Raw genomic sequence first — 17055 nt, 5'->3', positions numbered from 1 at the left:
CAGATCTAGAACACACTATGTTTAAATATGAAAACATGCAACCGCCGAAGGGTCTGCAGATTACCAATTCGGAACAGTGGCAGGCCGCATTGCTTAGCTCTGATCCAGGCCGGCTGCACGCCATCGTCTGGGCCATGGAGGTCGTCGAGCGCCATCGAGTGACGACCACCCCTGGGGCGGCTTGAGGAGAAGCGTCCTCCCACAAAGAACACATCAACTTCTCTTCAATAAAGTTTTCTCCTCCTCCTCCGGCTTCGAACTGAAGGAGGGGGCCGCTTATCTTAAATTACGTATCTTATGTGATAAGTGTCTGTCCATAAGATAAACATCTTGTATAATTTCACAGCTGAGCTTAGTTCCAAACGTTAACGCTCCCTTAGATAATGCTATCAGTCTTGAGTTATTCTTTTCCGCCACTACACAACTGCATGATTGTGGAGCGCGTCTGTGCAAATAACTCATGCGCAGGTGCTCAATATATTTGCGGCTCCGCATACGGTCAGTACTCTTGCACGTTTTCATATTAATTACAATGCGGAAAGCAAACGCACGATCCCTGCAGCGCGCTGCGAAGAAGCAGACTCAACTCCGAGTCCAAACCACCGTAAGAAAAAGAAAAAATAACGAAAGTAAAGATTTCGAACGCACAGAATCGACTCCCACTCTACATACCCACGCATCGCGCCCTTTGACTAAGCAGCGCGCCTCCGTCAAAAAGAAAAAAAAAAAACAATACTTCACTAGAAACGTGTGCGTAACGTGACGTATAAGGCTACGTCACCCATGTGTCACGTGATTGTGCACCCAGGATCTGCAAAAATATTCTCCCGCCGTTCCTCTACAGTGTACTAGAATGTTCCTCTCTCTCTGCGCTGCAGCCCCGCCGGGGTGGTGCAGTGGTAAGACGCCCGACCACTGTGCCGGAGTACCCGGGTTCGAACCCGACCTCGGCGGCTGCTTTTCAGTGGAGGCGAAACGAAGAGGCATCCGTGTGCTGTGCGATGTCAGCGCACGTTAAAGATCCCCAGGCGGTCGAAATTACTCCGTAGCCCTCCACTACGGCTCCTCTTTCCACTTTCATCCCACCCTCCTCCCTTCCCTTACGGCGCGGTTGCGGTGTCCACAGAAACCAAGTGAGACAGTTACCGCGCCTTTCCCTTCCTATAAATCAATCAGTCTCTCTGCGCTGCAGCAGTGTTGCGGTGCTCTCTTCGCCTTACTCTCATTCTCGCTTTACTGGTGCTATGCGCCGCTTTTTACGCTCTGCCGGCGGCTGCGTTTCGATGGAGGCGAAACGGAAGGACATCCGTGTGCTATGCGGTGGTTTAAATTACTCCGTAGCTCTCCACCATGGCTCCTCCCTCTCTCCCACCTTCCTGCCTTCCATTACAGCGCGGGTCAGGTGTCCACAGAGCGTGTGACAGATACTGCGCCTTTCCTTTATTATTATTATTATTATTATTATTATTATTATTATTATTATTATTATTATTATTATTATTATTATTATTATTATTATTGCGCTCTACATAGCGTCGCCGCGCTTGGCAAGGCGTTCTTCACGTAGTCCAGGCTCGTATCATCTTCGACCCACTGCGAGAGCACGCCGCTCTGCTTCCTGACGACGTCTCTTGGCTGCGTTGCGCTCTTTGCTCCGGTGTCTCCGCCGCACGCTTAGCCTTCTTTTATTCGTTTTTCCTGCGTTCAACGGCCAACTGCCAGGCAACAACCTCGGCGTCCGACGAGTTAAGATTTTCCAATCTCTTACGCCGCTTCTTCCGTTAACATCGCTTTCGAACTCAATTTCCTTCTTGTTTGTTTCCTTCCTTCCGGACTTGGCTGCGTTCACCGCGCGTCGCTATCTACTCGCACATGCGCAGTAGCGCGCGCCGCATCTGCTACAGTCACCCACACCACTCTTCTGTAGCAGAAGCGGCGCGCGTGACTGCGCACGTGCGAGGGGATAGCGACGCGCGGTGAACGCAGCCAAGCCCGGAGTCTTGGAGGAAGGAAACGGAGTTCTCCATGGAGAGTGACGTCACCGCGGCTCCTCGCAGTTGCGGCGAGAGAGAGAGAATAAACATTTATTTCATCTAGAGAGTTTGTGGTGGTTAGATGTCTACCATCTTCCGGAGCGGTGGTCGTCCGCCCTTATTCCAGGGCCCCGCAGCTAGATGCCGCCGCCAGCTGGGCCCGTCGGATCAGACCTTCTTGGTCTTCCCGCCGGTTGCTGGAGAGCATTCCCTCCCACAGCTCCACACTCGGGTTTGTTATGATATGCGCTACTGGAATTCCCTAACATTCCCACGTCGTGTGATATAGCGTGGGTGTCTCTAAGCACTATGGGCATTTATTTGTGTATTGTGTGGGGTACATTTTGTGTAGTGTGTGTAGGTTCGGGAAGGAACCTGTCTGTAGCTGCCTCCACGTGACGGATGTGGTGGTGGTGAACTCTTTTATTGCGCCCAAAAACAGGGGACCAGTCAAAGGACCGGTTGCGCTGACTTAGAGGAGGTCGGCGGGGATCGATCCTTTGGGATGCCGCGGCCTCCACCACGCGCTGGATAAGCCAGCGTTGGTCTGCTGGCTCGGAAGTACACAGGAGAGACTCCCACGTCTCTGGGGTGTTTGTGTTGTCTGTGTTGTAATGTGTACAAGTCCACACCATGTGTATAAACACTGCTCCACGTGACGGAGTCCTCCTTGCTGAGGGATCTGTGCGGCAAGCGGCGCTGCGACGGCGAGGCTCGCCCATGACTTGCCAGCTGCGACCAGTGACGTCACTCGCTCCTCGAGCATGCACTGTACGGTCGCCCCAGAACCACGCGAAGCCAGCGAGAGCGCGGCCAGTGTGGCTCAAGCTACAAAATAAAGAAAAAAGAAAAAAGAAAAAAAAAACGCGCTAAGTAGCGTCCGAAATGACGCGACTTGCCGATGCGCGCGCCCGGTCGCAGCCGCGCGATGGCATATGACATTAACGCGAAACCGAAACTATGCCGCACTTCCGATAGTTCTTCAGCTATACCTTTCAAAACGTCTACCTTTCCCTGTAAAACCGCTCGCTAGACTTACCGAGCTACCAATGTCATATACTTAGCACACATGAGTCGGCTGGGACTGTGCACTTAGCTCGAGTTATCTGAATTAAAGGGGGGGGGGAGGGGGGATCGAGTTAACGAGGTTTTACTGAGCACAGTCGCAATAAGAAGATATCGCTTTTCAAAACTTCATTCGCGACAGGCCCACCCATGTAAACCCCCTGTGTGGGATGTACTTATTCAGAAATTTCATCCCTAGACCGCGCGTAAAACAAAGGGGGGGGGGGGGGATGTATACTCACACACGCACGAAAAAAAAAGCTCCTTATTCATATAAAAATGTAAACTGCGCGAAAAAATGGGACAATAGACTAAGGAACAAAAACGACAACACGGGCGCAGACTTCCAACTGGTGAACGAAAGCACATGCTATATACATGAGGGAACTGAGACGCGCAACCACTGCTATCTTTCACACGAGACGTGATAAACGGTGAGAAGGGAAAATTTATCGTAATTTTCTTTCACACTATGAGTATGAACATATTGTGCAGAATGCCAGATAAAAGGTCGAGCACTCAAACGTCATGTCCTGAAAAAGCATCACATGAAAAACCACAATCAGGCTGAGTAAAAAATAAAAATAAAAAACTCTAAAGCAGAAAGCGAAAAAGGTTTTGGTAAGGCCATAAAACAATGTGTAGGTGTATGGAAAAACAACGGTGGCGTGAAAGAATTGACAGAGATGAAAAGAATAGGTGAACATTAAAGGAGGAAAAAGCTTTTGCGATAAGCGAACAGGGATAAACGGAAAAGAAGGAACAATTATGGAGGTGAACATTAAAACCAGCTAAAAGAATCATGTGAAAAAATGGCTGGATGGAAATAACAAGAAACAGTTGTAAAGGTGAACCTAAAACCATTAAAATCAGGTAAAAGAATCATGTGCAACAATGACGGATGGGAAAAAAAAAAAAAAAACAGTTGTAAATGCGAACATAAAACCATGCAACAAATTGCATTTGGAAAACTGATAACCGTTTATGGATTAGGACATGTAAAGGCACCAGAAAATTTACAGGTGGCCTTCCAAAAACGCAATTTCACTCGATGAAAGCAAAATAGATGGAGTGCTCACACATCTCTCGCCAGTTTTTAAGATGTGAAAAACTTCAACAACCTCCCTTTCAGTCTTATCTCTTGACTTAAACAAAAACGTGGTTTTGCGCCAAATTGGTGTGCAGGGTACTTTGTTCTTTCCCCTCCTCTTGCCTTCGCATGCAGTTCCCACAATGGGGTGCTAAATGCCCTCAGCATTGTTCCTTATCGCCAAATTATGTTCTTGTGCCCGTTCGTTAAAACATCTACCCGTCTGTCCAATGTAAAATTTGCCGCATGTGAGGGGAATATTGTACACCAGTCCTGAAGCACACTCGGTGAACTTATTTTCGTGATTTTTTTTGCGCTGATGCTTGGTTCTCTTTCCTATAGACGCCAAGGAACAGACGCTACTCAGCTTGATCGGCGCCGAAAAACCATCCTGACGCCATACCGGTTCGCCACTTTTTTCATATTGTGGGAAACACGATGAATGTAGGGCATCGCCTGCAACGGTTGGAAGTCTGCACCCGTGTTGTCGTTTTTGTTCCTTCGTCTATTGCCAAGTTTTTTCGCGCAGTTTACATCTATCTGCAATGAACCAACTCGCCCGCAGAAATATTCTGCCCCTTATTCATCTCATCACAGTTAGTTTTATTGTTATCTCTGCTATTTTTTTTTTTTTTTTTTAGTTATGCCGCCTGGAAATGATAACGGAATCAGCTGCAAGAGTTTATGGTACCGCTGAAGCCATCGGTATGATGCTGAAAAACCTACCGATGAGGAACGTGGTCCAAAATACTGGAACCTCGGGAGAGTTGGTTGATGACTAGAGATAAAGCCTGAATTAAGATTGACAAATTCAGCAAAATGACAAGGTAATGATAAATAAAATTAAATCGTACCAGTTGATCAGCGGGTACTAGTTGAAATAGCATTCGAACGCTGCATGGTCAAGGCGAATAAAGGCCTTCCATGGTGGTTACAGTCTATACAATCGGACGGACGGTAACAGACTCTGATAACTTTCATGTCGGTACGATCCCGGCTAACGTCCATGCAATGGCGTACGTCAGACGGGCGCCCAGGCGGTACGTACGGGTCTCGCATCTCTTACCAATGCGATTGGCACGGTAAGCGATCGTCGAACTCCTTAAACTGAACTGAACGTTGCCGAGTTGACCGGGTATACATTTGAAATGCGCGCAACGGCAAGTGAAATAGAAAACGGGCAGCCCTTTAGTTTCGGTTTCGCTTTTATGAGCTGCGCGCGTATGGACGGGTGGTTCGGACTGTTGGTGGGTCTATGCGTTTTCCGCATATTTTTTTTGTGTGTGTGTGTGTGTGTGTGTGTGTGTGTGTGTGTGTGTGTGTGTGTGTGTGTGTGTGTGTGTGTGTGTGTGTGTGTGTGTGTGTGTGTGTGTGTGTGTGTGTGTGTGTGTGTGTGTGTGTGTGTGTGTGTGTGTGTGTGCGCGTGTTGTTTTCCCCCGCTGTTCCGATGATATGCAGCGCGTCATGCGGTGAAGTCTCACACGCGACGCAGGCTGCTTAATTGGCACCGGATAAGATGCCGGGGAGGCCGTGAGGCGCGTCCTTACCATTTTCGAGCAGCTCTGCTTTGACGCTCCCGACAATAGAGCATTGATGGCAGTGCTAACTATAGCCACCGTCACGTTGTTCTCATCTAAAAAGCAGGCTACCAGTGCCCAGTCTTTCGCCAAATATAAATTTACTGTAATGCTAGCGGCTCTGTTTTTCCGAGACTATTCGATCGTTTGAACTTCGGATAATTCGAATTTTTTGCCAGTTCTGTGAAGTTAGCATTAACGAGCTTTTACTGTAAACTAATATGGAATGAGTGCTATGGGGCTTGACTTGCCCGTACGCATGTACAGTCTTGAGCAATATGAGCAAGAAGAAACTTTTTGCACAAAATTGCGAACATTCTCGGTATTTCTCTATGAAATATGATGGCGACCTACGGATATTATGCATCCAAAGGAAGCCTCTTAAAAAAAATAATAATAATAATCTGTTCTTGTCAAACAAAATTAGAGTATAATCAGTAAATGAATGCCCAAACTTTATTATAGTTCCTATTTCTCATGACTGTACCTGCACATTCGCTATTTTCTCTGCAAGACTATCATGTTGGAAGCAAAATTTTAAATATAGGTGTTCTTGGTCATCTGCAGTTTGTCAATGGCCAGCTTGAAACATTTTTTTTTTTTGTCCTGCATCGTGTCAAAGCTATCAGTTGTTTTCCTGCTTTCCTTGTAGAAAGCAAATCGTTTTCCCCAATGGCAAAAATCTGTTCCTTTTAATTTACATAAAATAGCAAATTACATCATCTCATTCAGTTTTCTGCGTCGTCACACCTCATTATTGTTTTAAGGTGTTCATTAATGCTTTGCAATGACTAATAATGGCGTGGTTTTCAGAAGGAATGAGCAGTGCACAAGACATTTCCAACGTTGCTCTCTCAGTCAAATGCTTCAATTGAACATCTGGCATTTCACTCAGTGGGAAGCAATGCAGCTGCCATCCTGAATTCACATATGCAAAGATTTGAAGTTAACTTAGAGTGGAATATCCAAGGTTACTTCAGAAGAGTATGTAGCAAGTGTATCAGCATACATGCTGCTTTACTACTCAAATATTTTCTATTTCTTTCAGTTCAGTATTGCTTACAGGTTTGCCATTTCCCTCTCAGCATAACTTCACTTCTAATAATTGTTAAATCCAGTTAATACTGGCCAGTTACTTCTGCATTTACACATGGAATGCATAACACCACTGTGGTGGTGTGGTCACACCAGCTTTTGACTGGGTTTACCCTTCACATGAAAAATCCCTTTGGCTTTCATGTTTATTTTTTTTCGATTTTCCAGAATTATAAGTCAGGATTTCGGTTACTGTTCGAGCACTGTTATTTTGGTCAATCTTCGAAAAATTCATAAGAATTTATGGCAGGTATTCTTGCCAATTTGACTCTAACCAAAATTCGGATGGAAGCAACAGTTGAAGTAGATATACGCTTCATATGGTCTTCATGCAGTCGATTTTATGATTTAAATTGGTAACGTAAATAATTTCCTTATTCACTTAATTTTTGAGCAGATGCCAACAGTGTGTGCAACAAGTAGATGTTTTTTAATATCTTTATTTTTTTGCTTTTTAATAAACTAACAAGTACAATGTACCAGAAATTTGCAGACATAAATACAGCTAGTATTGCAAGTGCCACGAGTGTCAACAAAAACCAAGTGGTACAGAGCTGGGTGACTACACAGTAGCTGTGCATCTCCCACAACAATGGCAATAAACACCCAAAGTCAAGAAAAAGTACAAATAAGGTCTTAAAGAAAAGCATGCACACGGTCACACACAAGCAAATAATTAATATATTGAACATATACAATTATGTACAAACGTGAATTCTCGCTGCATGTGTAAAAACGTGCAGTATGACGTGTATTAAACTGCTTTTACCCACACAAAAAAAACAAAAAAATAAACTGGTCATCAGAACACACCTGAATTCTACAGAATTATAATGCCTTGGCTCCATAGTGAAGGTTACAAGACAACAGAGAAGCAAGGTATACATGAGATGCCCTGTGTAATGACAGCCAAACATTACTGATGGGTTGCGTCATGGCACACAAGTTTTAATGGTTGGCTGCCATCTCCTGCAACTAGTGATAACTAGCAAAAAGCTAGCCTCACTTTAAAATTCTAATCAATGGCTGAGGTGAAAAATTCAATTTGTGGACAAAAGAACCAAGACCGGAATTTACTAACCAACACCACTGCTGCAATGACATTCATTTACGTAAAAAAAGCAAGCCACAAGAGAAGTCCAACATTATGGCAGCTTGTATTGAAACTCTGAACGACAGCATACACCGAACTGCACTGTAAACGTGGACCACATTCTTTATCTGCTAGTAAAATTGTTCAATCCACTTCACACCTCCTCGCAAGTGGCTAAATGTGACCACTGTCAAGACATGTCATGGAAAAGTACAGAAATAAAGGTTTGCTGCTTTGTAAGCAAAACTTTTATTAGTGCAGACCCGGGAAACTGCAAGGGGACACTAAATCTGAAAATAAAATGGACTCCAACTGTCTAGCACAAAGCAATGTCTCTGCTCCACTATGCCTGGCAGTCTGAGTGTGTTTAGAGACCACACATTCATCAAGTCTGCTGCAGTAAGCAAGGTTTCGAAGTTTATTCAACCTGCTTATAATGGCTTGCAAGCACTATACTGCATGAAGCCATGTGTACAAAATTTTTTGCTCTAAAGGCCTTGCAAAGGATGGCACCACATTACAATTGAACCTAACAGTAGTATGCTCTAAACTATAAATGAATGAAAAACAAAAGAACACAAAGTGAAAGGTGCACGAGTAAACTGAGTAAGAATGTAGCTCCCTGCCCCGCTGTATGTTTCCGTACCTTGCCTTACACGTGGAAGCGTACTTCTGCAGGAATGAATGGTGGGTAAACGCATATGTCCTACGTAAGCAGGTCTCCGATCATGTTCAAACCAATGCACCTCTTCATTATTTATTCAAGTAGCTAATCAAATACCAAGCCTAAGTTGGCTTGCAAAACAATATGTTCTAAGCTCAAAATTTTCTTTAGAATTACATATGCAAAGCGGTGCAACCACCAATACATGCTATGGACAATTTTCTGGCTGTTGGTAGCCAGAGTTTGTTGACTGCTTGTGCAGTATAGACTAGACACCACATGTGACTTCAAACATGTTCCATGTGCAAAAGCACATTAGAAATTTTTTTTTCAAAAGGACCAGCAAACACGCTGCACATCTCTTTTATATACACAAGCAACATAGTACACACGCACAAGCAATATGTAATTACACTTGGACTCGCACAAGCATCGAGTGAAGAGCAATAAGAAAGGCTTCAGGGTCACAAGATAGAGCAGCTGTGGCACCTGCTTCAAAAGCTTGCTACATTTAAGCCCTCCCAATTATAAAAAAAAACTTTTCTCATCAAGTCTCACAGCAGCAAAGTGACAATCAAGCTCATGTGTGCCGCTTGCTCCAAAATGACAACAGCAGCATAAAAACAGTTTGCTGTGTACAAGTCTCGACTTGTACACAGTAAAGAGTGACATTAAAACTCGCGCGAGCTGCTTGCTCGAAACTAAAATGGCCACCAAACAATGTGTGAACCAGATTTTTCTACATACGAGGTGACCAACCTTAGTCATTCGCTCAGACCACCAAAAAAAAAAGCTGCAAAATGCAAACAAGAAAAGTTGGGAAGAAACACAAGCAACACTCTTGTGAACAACACTTACAGCCTAACTGGAACAAGCATGACTCATATTCACCCAACTCCAAAGCTCATATCTACTGCTTATAAGCATGCTTCTGCACATGCACATGTGGGCACTTTGCAGCATGCTGTGCTCCTTGGGTAGGCTAAACGGAGAGGCACGTCACGAAAGGTGGGCTGCATAGGAGCCACAGTATAATGTGCATACAGAGCGATTGCAATATGTGAGGGAAAGCTTTCCCTGTTATGTAACACAGAATCGGTGCAACCTAAAAGCACATTCAAGATAAGCAGGCATGCACACTTTACCACGGAACATTCCACAACAGTGAGGAAAACCCTTATACAGAAGCTCTATGGCTTTCATTCAGCTTGAGTGCAAAAGCATGGAAAGAGATTGTAAGCATGGTTAGCAGGCATCCTTGATGGCACTGCACACTACTAATATGGCCTTTTCAGTGAGAAACAATTGCCACAGCTAGTGGACTGCCCTTTAGTTTGAAAAGGTTCTTAACTTTAGAAGCGCAGAAGTTTTACTGCTCTCATGTTTTCCTCCCTCCAGAGTTTTTCAAGAGAAAGTTGACAACTTCTCATGACCCATAAAACTATAAAACACCTGGAGCTGCAGCCTTCAGTAGAAGGAAATCTTCAAATTGCATATCAGGACACGTTTGGTCTCTCGGGTTTATGAGAAAGCGGTTAATTTTGTAATTTTGATGTCTAAAATATGTACGCAACATATCGAGCGAGTGTCTGGCGACTTCATTATAGCTTTCTACATAAAGGCAGAGGCATTAGCCATACCCCACAAGTGAAACGCAAACACACCACACACAGCCAAAAATAACAAACCCTGCATATGGTCACACATAACCAAAAATGTCTTTTCGGCCGTAAAATATGTGCACAGTAAATTTTTTTCTAAACATTCTGAAGTGGCTTTTTTGCAAAGCCCGTTGAAAATTATGGCTAGTGCTGTGTTTAAGACCACATCTGATGTAAAGAATCACGAAAGCGACAGCTATAAGAAAAAGTGCATGAGCATTTTTAAGGCACAACCTGTTCTGTAATGACATCTTGCAAATGTTGCTCAATGGACCTGCAAGGAGATATTATGGAAAAAAAAAAAAAAGAAAAAGGAGAGGAGGGGGTGGGGTACAACACTGCAATAAACTGGACAAATCTTATTCTAGAGGTTCAAAAGTTACATTGAGTTACTGGCTTTTCACACATTTTCTATGCAAACCTACAGTCAAAAGAAACCGAGTTTGACGAAAATTCATCTGGTCGGGATGGACTGTTAAACGTGAAATTGTTGACACTGACCAAAAACACAAAAGAAAAAAAAAAAAACAGAACATGACGTTTCGGCTATCGCTGAGCACTCTGTATCGGAACAGCACATTATCGACTGGAGCAAGGCACATGTTCTTGCAACCGAAAGAAAAAAAACTCCCTCGCCTTCACCTGGAATTTTTGACGATACAACTCGCACCTTGAACCGAAACTGTGGAAATCTCAAACTGCTTAAGTATGCTCCCTGCACCCCCTTTTAAAGCTTACACAAGCTCGTGCCCTTGCTTCTCGTTTTCTACACTGAACATGGCTCCCATATGGGAGCCGAAACGTCATGTTGTGTTTTTATCTTTTGTGTTTTTTATTGGCATCAACAATGTCACGTTTAACAGTAAAAAAAATTGTAGTATGCAATATTAGCAAAAGAAACTTAGTTCTACAGCTTATTTTCACAGCCTAGAAGCCATACATGGACCATAACCCTGAATTTACTAATTGCACCATTCAACTTGAAATAATGCACACTACGTGCCAAGAACGTTGCAACTCCACAACCTTATGCCGAGCGATGTACATGTGCCACCAAAAGTTCATAGGAGACTTGTGTCTAAAATTAAATTTCTTTGCATCCCAATCCTACTGCTCGAAATTTAAAGGTGCACCGTGTAATTCACACAAAGATTATTAGGCTGTAGATAATAACGAGAGGACACATGGAAAGGCAGTCGTGCAATTAAAAATTATCGCTCTCTTCCATAAGCTTTTGACTGTGCAGTGTACCATAGGTAACATGCCAGCTCAGTGACACAAATGATAAAAGGTAGTGTACATCCACCACAAGACAAAAAACTCAGTGCACATAACACTACTGCTTAATCCAAAACTGTGCAGTCTGCCTGTGTCACCCAGCTAAAGTTCCAGAAATGCTTTGCTTTCCAATAGCCCAAATGCAAGTGAGCAAATAACTTTGGCAAGAACGTTGCTGCAAAGATAGACAAGATTAGCCCTGCATATTGCTCACAGAGGTGCACATCAACTGGCAGGTTGGATTAAGAAGCTAAAAAAGCGATTTCATATTTTCACATTACATTTATTGCAAAGCTTTCCATTTTTCAGCAGTTTTCTATAAGGCAAATGAAGGACACTTGTTAACGCAGAGTTAAGGCCCCTAACTTCTTGTGGCAAAACATTTTAAATCCTGTGATCAAGAAGAACAGACTAAATTTTGTGTCGGATATCAAATAATGCTTAGCTCACGCTGTATTCGGAACCAACAGTGTGAATATTTTCCCGACCTTTCCAAGATAGTTAGAGCGTTAGAGCAATATTTTCTACAGGCTTGAGAGTGACAACAGGAAGAAATGTTTTACCTTGGGGCAAAGTGTGCAGAATGCACGTGCAAAGCAGAAGGTGGCTAATCGATATAGGAACACGGCTGTGCGGGTAGTTAAGAAAGAGCAGCCACTGTAAGAGTTGAGTGGAGCACGAAGAGCAGAAAAAGGCAAACAGGAGGAGCACAGACTAGCATCACGGTGCAATGGTGGCAGCTGCTGCTGTGTGTGAGCGCGCATGCATTTAAGTACTGGAGGCTCGGCATTACTCTATTATGGTGTGTGCATCTGAAGCATAGCCTTTTAAATTCATGTATGTATTCACTGCTTCCGTATTTTAACTTGACGTCTGTGTTTTGTTTTTTCGTGGGGGAGGGGTGGTGGTGCTGGGTTATGGTTTTCTAGAATAGTTTTTTCGAGATTGCATTATAATCATAGTACTTTTCCTTAATTCATCCAAGCTGTTCCCCCTCACATTACATTTGTGCAAATAAGTTAAAGCAGCCATCTTTCCACCATTACTGCCATTCCTACCAATGTCCTTATCAATAGCATCAGAAAAGAGAATAGGGCTCCTAACGCACAAATAATTACTTTTTATAACTGCAGGAAATTAGGAGCCTTTAGTACAAAGGATTACAGACTTCCACACGAAAGTTCATGATGCATTCCTTTAAATCAATTCATCATGAACAATGAATCGAGCTTACATTCTACTTAAAATAACACACCACACATAAAGTTCTCTGTAATAAAAAGAATCCATTTAAATCTGCAGGAGGCTAAGTCTTATAGCCAATAACAACTATTGATCCAGTTAAAGAGAAACAATAAGCCACACTAACCACAGTTGCCGCAACGATAACGGCAGTCGTAAGGAAAAGACACGATGCGCAAGTTGACATTTGTGTGTGCCTGCACGAAATTTCTGACATACAAAGAAAACAGTAAATGATATGGAGGATCCCAAGGAATTATGATGTGCTTACACCAGTGAGCAAGGCCAACCACAATGGTCACCAAAGGTACGTACACACCATATTTGTACCAACGACACATATCCATCATAGCTACAGCCAAACAAATTTAAAAGTGCCCAGCTTGATGAGTACGGATGTCACAAGGGGCTAGAACATGCTAAACTGCCTGGCTAAAAAGGAAACAAACAGATCTCTCCAACCAGGCAGACAAATTTTGCCATAGCCATGTACACAAACCATCTCAACTGTGTTGAAAATGGGGGAGGGGGTCTCCATGACACACACATAATGAGAAAACATCTCAAAAGAACTCAACATCACAGCTTGAAAGTGCTCCTTCCAAATGAAATAGCCAAAGAAAGCTTCATAAAAAAAAGTTCAGGCTTGTTATTTTAGCCATTTTAACTGGGGACATCACACTGAATGCAGTCGTCCAGCTACAGTATAGAATCAGCTTCATTCTTGGCAAGGCAATGATACTGCAACCTTCTGTAAAGATATAAACATAAAAAAAAAAAAAAAAAAAAACAGCTTCACAAGGCTGTCATTCCAAAAAAAGGGTCCGTCGCAGTTCTTGCAACCACTCATGATCACTGTAATGTATCGTGACGAAGAAACATGAGTGGTAATTCATTAAGTATCCCTAGAAAGAAAAAAAAGGTTGACTTGTGAAGCATAAAGGCTTCATTAACTGCTGCCTATTTGGATAAAACTATACATTTGCACCATGTTTCGGCATATTCCTAAAGGTATGACACCAATCACTTGGTTTAAAGTAATTTCTCAACCTTATAGCCAAGGTACTGACATAGAAGGAAGGTAGCTTCCCTTGGTAACAGCTCCCATTGCTAAGGTGACAGGTTTACATTTTCAGAAGAAAAAAAAAAAAAAGGTTTTAGAGTAACAAAATGCAGTCAATAAAATGCGACAAATCACACACACTGCATTGTAAATGTGCAGCTTTTATAACAGGTGTACAAGTGGCAAAAGCTGATCAACTTCAGGCCTTGCTATGCCCTGCCTCTCACTGAAAAGCCAATAGAGTGGGGGTAGCACAGTCGGCTCTAGCAGTCTTCTAGAAACTCGCTCTGATTTTGTTCGGCTGCAGAATGTTTTCTGTAAGTGACTTCTGCAATTCATTTAGTGAATCAGTTCAATTTTGTCAGCGCTGCCTGACCAGCCCATCTCTGTCAGTGGCTTGAAGCTGCAGAAAGCTCCCGCAAAATGAAATAGGCCGGCCAGGCAAGTGATTCAGTCCTCGTGCTCGTCATCACTGTCCACATCGCCATCATTTGGCACATCCGAGGGCAGATGGATGTTGCTGAGGAGGTCACGCATCGCCTCCAGCAGTGACGTGACACTTCGACGCAGGTCGGCCGCATCGCCATTGGCCCCATCTATCCCTACAGCGCCTGCTGCGCCCAGCTCATCTGGCTCCACCAGCACCATGGGATTTCGCACGTCGATGCCCACCACCTCTTGAGGCTGCAATGGACCATTTGCACATTGTTGAGGTTCTGCCATGCTTTGAATGCGGTGAGAGATTTAAAAACAAAAATATGAAGAAAGGAAAAAGAGCAGCACACTAAATAGTGTACTCACAGTCAGAAGCATTCTGAAATTATAGCTAACCTGCAATATGTCTACTTGGCAAACTTTCTTCATGACTTAATTGCCCCACTGAAAAAAATTTATAACTGTGGGATTCAGGCATTCCACCGTTGCCTCTGCACGGTGGCTGCTGCCTGCGTCCCGAGGTGTTCTCGGCCTTTTTTTTTTCGCCTCAGACAATACAGAGGTAACCGGACGACTTGCGACTGTCATTCGGCCATAACTCCACCCAGGCGTCCCAATAACCTTCTTCCGCTGGTGCGTTTTGGTGGGAATACAGAACACATTTCGATCGCTGCATTCGTGCGACAGTCCAAGCAGGGTCGAGTGGTTTCTAGTGGTCCCTGACAGGTGTACCTTGCTTTGATTGCACACCTTCTCTAAAAGTGGCCCTGCAGTTGCCATGAGAGAGATCACAACACTGCCCATTGTGCGCTAGTGGCGTGTATTTCTCTTTGTCCCTTGGTGCATGTAGCAGAGCTCCTCCCACTCCCCCAGGATGGGGAGACTTCGAGAATGTGTAGCGCTTGAGGACAGCATCTACTAAATGCCTCCTCTGTGAACTGGAGGTGTGTTTGATTGCAGCGAATATCGCTCTCCTCTCTAAGGAGGCCAAGTGCACATGATTCGGCTGTGCCGGTCACTGCGCTGCACTGCACTGCCTGACCATTGCAGGCTGCTGGCAGCACACAGTGACAAGTTCTTAATATAACAAAATTGTTAGACAACAGTCATGCATTCTTCTTATCTCTTGTTGCAAAACGATTTAACATGCACAGTGCCAAGTTCCTTGGCGGCCCATACTTATGCAGTATTGGTCGCCACCTGTCTTGTGACCTAAGAACAATCCAGGGCCTCCCAGGTCACACAAATGGAAACTAAGCCAAAAGCACTTAGTGGCAGACAGGGCATACAACCTACCAAATTAAAGCTCGGCAAGAGCGATCGAAAGAAAGCTCCCATCATACTCTGGTCTCCAACTTGCTGTGTCCTGAAAAGACAAAATCACAACAAAGATCAGCAAAAAGAAATCAAAACTGAAAAAATGAAAAAAGATATACTGTGTTTATTTGCATGCTGGATGCTATTTTCGCCCAAGTATTCTCTAAAAATTTCAAGTGTGCATTCGTTACACTGAATAAAATTGTTTAAAAAAAAAGTAAACAACGACAGGTTCTATACAATGCTGTGGGAACAAATCTTTAGCAGCTCAATGCAAACCTCTCGTCTTTTATTTTGATTTATTTTGCACCTACACATGTACCTAACGAAGTAGACAACAAGCTTTTCACAGACTACGCAACTGCAGTTCATTCTAGTACAAACTGCAGCTTTCAGCACAAAGCTTAACATCGACAAGATGAGACATAATATGTTAGATCAAGCAAAATAACCCTGTGTGACAGGGTGTAGTGCCTATGGGTCCTCGCATTTTTCGTAAAACATTTTTAATTAGCTGCTTGTCCCATCAGGTGGTATAGCAAGTCTTCACACTCAACAAATGGTGTTTTGTTCTACTGCATAGTTGTCTTGATCTTAAAAAAAGGTGCCTGCCAGCAATGATGATCATCATCAGTAGACTATAGACACAAGAAGAGATCATGCACTTATTACACAAGGGAGGAGAAATTATTATTATTATTATTATTATTTTTTTGCAGCCAAATAAGAAGTATTGGGAGTGCATTAATTATGCGAGTAAATAGGATACCCTTCCTGCTCATATCTTGCTGTATGGCTGTGATAATCATGTACTGCTGTCACTATCTTCAGATATAGTATAAAGAAATGTGCTGACCTACCTTGGAGGTCGTGTGTAGCTCACAATAGCATCAGGCGGTGGCAGGGGATCAAATCCAAAGATGGGAGAGTTTGACAGCTCCTGAAAAAAATCAACATTCAGCATGCAGTATAAGCGCCCTTAATCATTGTGCACAAAAAGCTGCTGGAATTATGAACATGGCACCCTCCGTGCACCTGCCACAGGAGAAAGGTGCTGGCATTGAAAGAGTACACAGATGGTCTTTACTCAGCTTTGACTGTGTTTTTCTTTTTTTTTTTTTACAGCTACCAGCTGCTCAACGTAGGTTTTCTTCGAACAAAAAAAATCAAAGCCAGCCCCTATTGTCTGATTGACCTTACAGCTTAGCTATGCGTGTGGCAGCTTTTTTCTGTGTGTGTAGCCAGTTTAATCAAAAGAAAAACGGTAAAACTTGTAATGAGAGTTAGTAATCTGCTAGCTGTGTACTGCTAGTCCTAATTTCATTTCGCATACAAGTCGCAGTCGATAGTGCTTTGGAACAGCCGCCGCAGATCATAAGAGGTCTAATTTTGTTACCAGTACACTACAAATGCAACAATATTTCGAATAAAATTAAAGCATG

General features: G+C 43.4%; 1 protein-coding gene across 2 annotated transcripts in view; it reads right to left on the bottom strand.

Annotated features, from left to right (window-relative positions):
* Positions 1-7284: 7284 nt before the first annotated feature.
* The window catches only part of Nulp1 (Nuclear localized protein 1), a 53603-nt gene continuing 43832 nt past the window's right edge, over positions 7285-17055 (bottom strand). For both annotated transcript variants that reach the window (XM_084587751.1, XM_084587752.1), the window contains exons 12-14: positions 16474-16553; positions 15593-15662; positions 7285-14545 (exon numbers count right to left, since the gene is read on the bottom strand). In XM_084587751.1, coding sequence (XP_084443877.1) covers positions 14312-14545; positions 15593-15662; positions 16474-16553 — 384 coding nt within the window. In that variant the 3' untranslated portion in view covers positions 7285-14311. The remainder of the gene's footprint in view (positions 14546-15592; positions 15663-16473; positions 16554-17055) is intronic.

The sequence above is a fragment of the Amblyomma maculatum genome, chromosome 1, assembly GCF_055883805.1.
Source record: "Amblyomma maculatum isolate TAMU_Amacu chromosome 1, ASM5588380v1, whole genome shotgun sequence".
NCBI classification, from domain to species: domain Eukaryota; kingdom Metazoa; phylum Arthropoda; class Arachnida; order Ixodida; family Ixodidae; genus Amblyomma; species Amblyomma maculatum.
The sequence above is the reverse complement of the archived record's forward strand: the minus strand, read 5'-3'. Positions and strand labels throughout refer to the sequence as shown.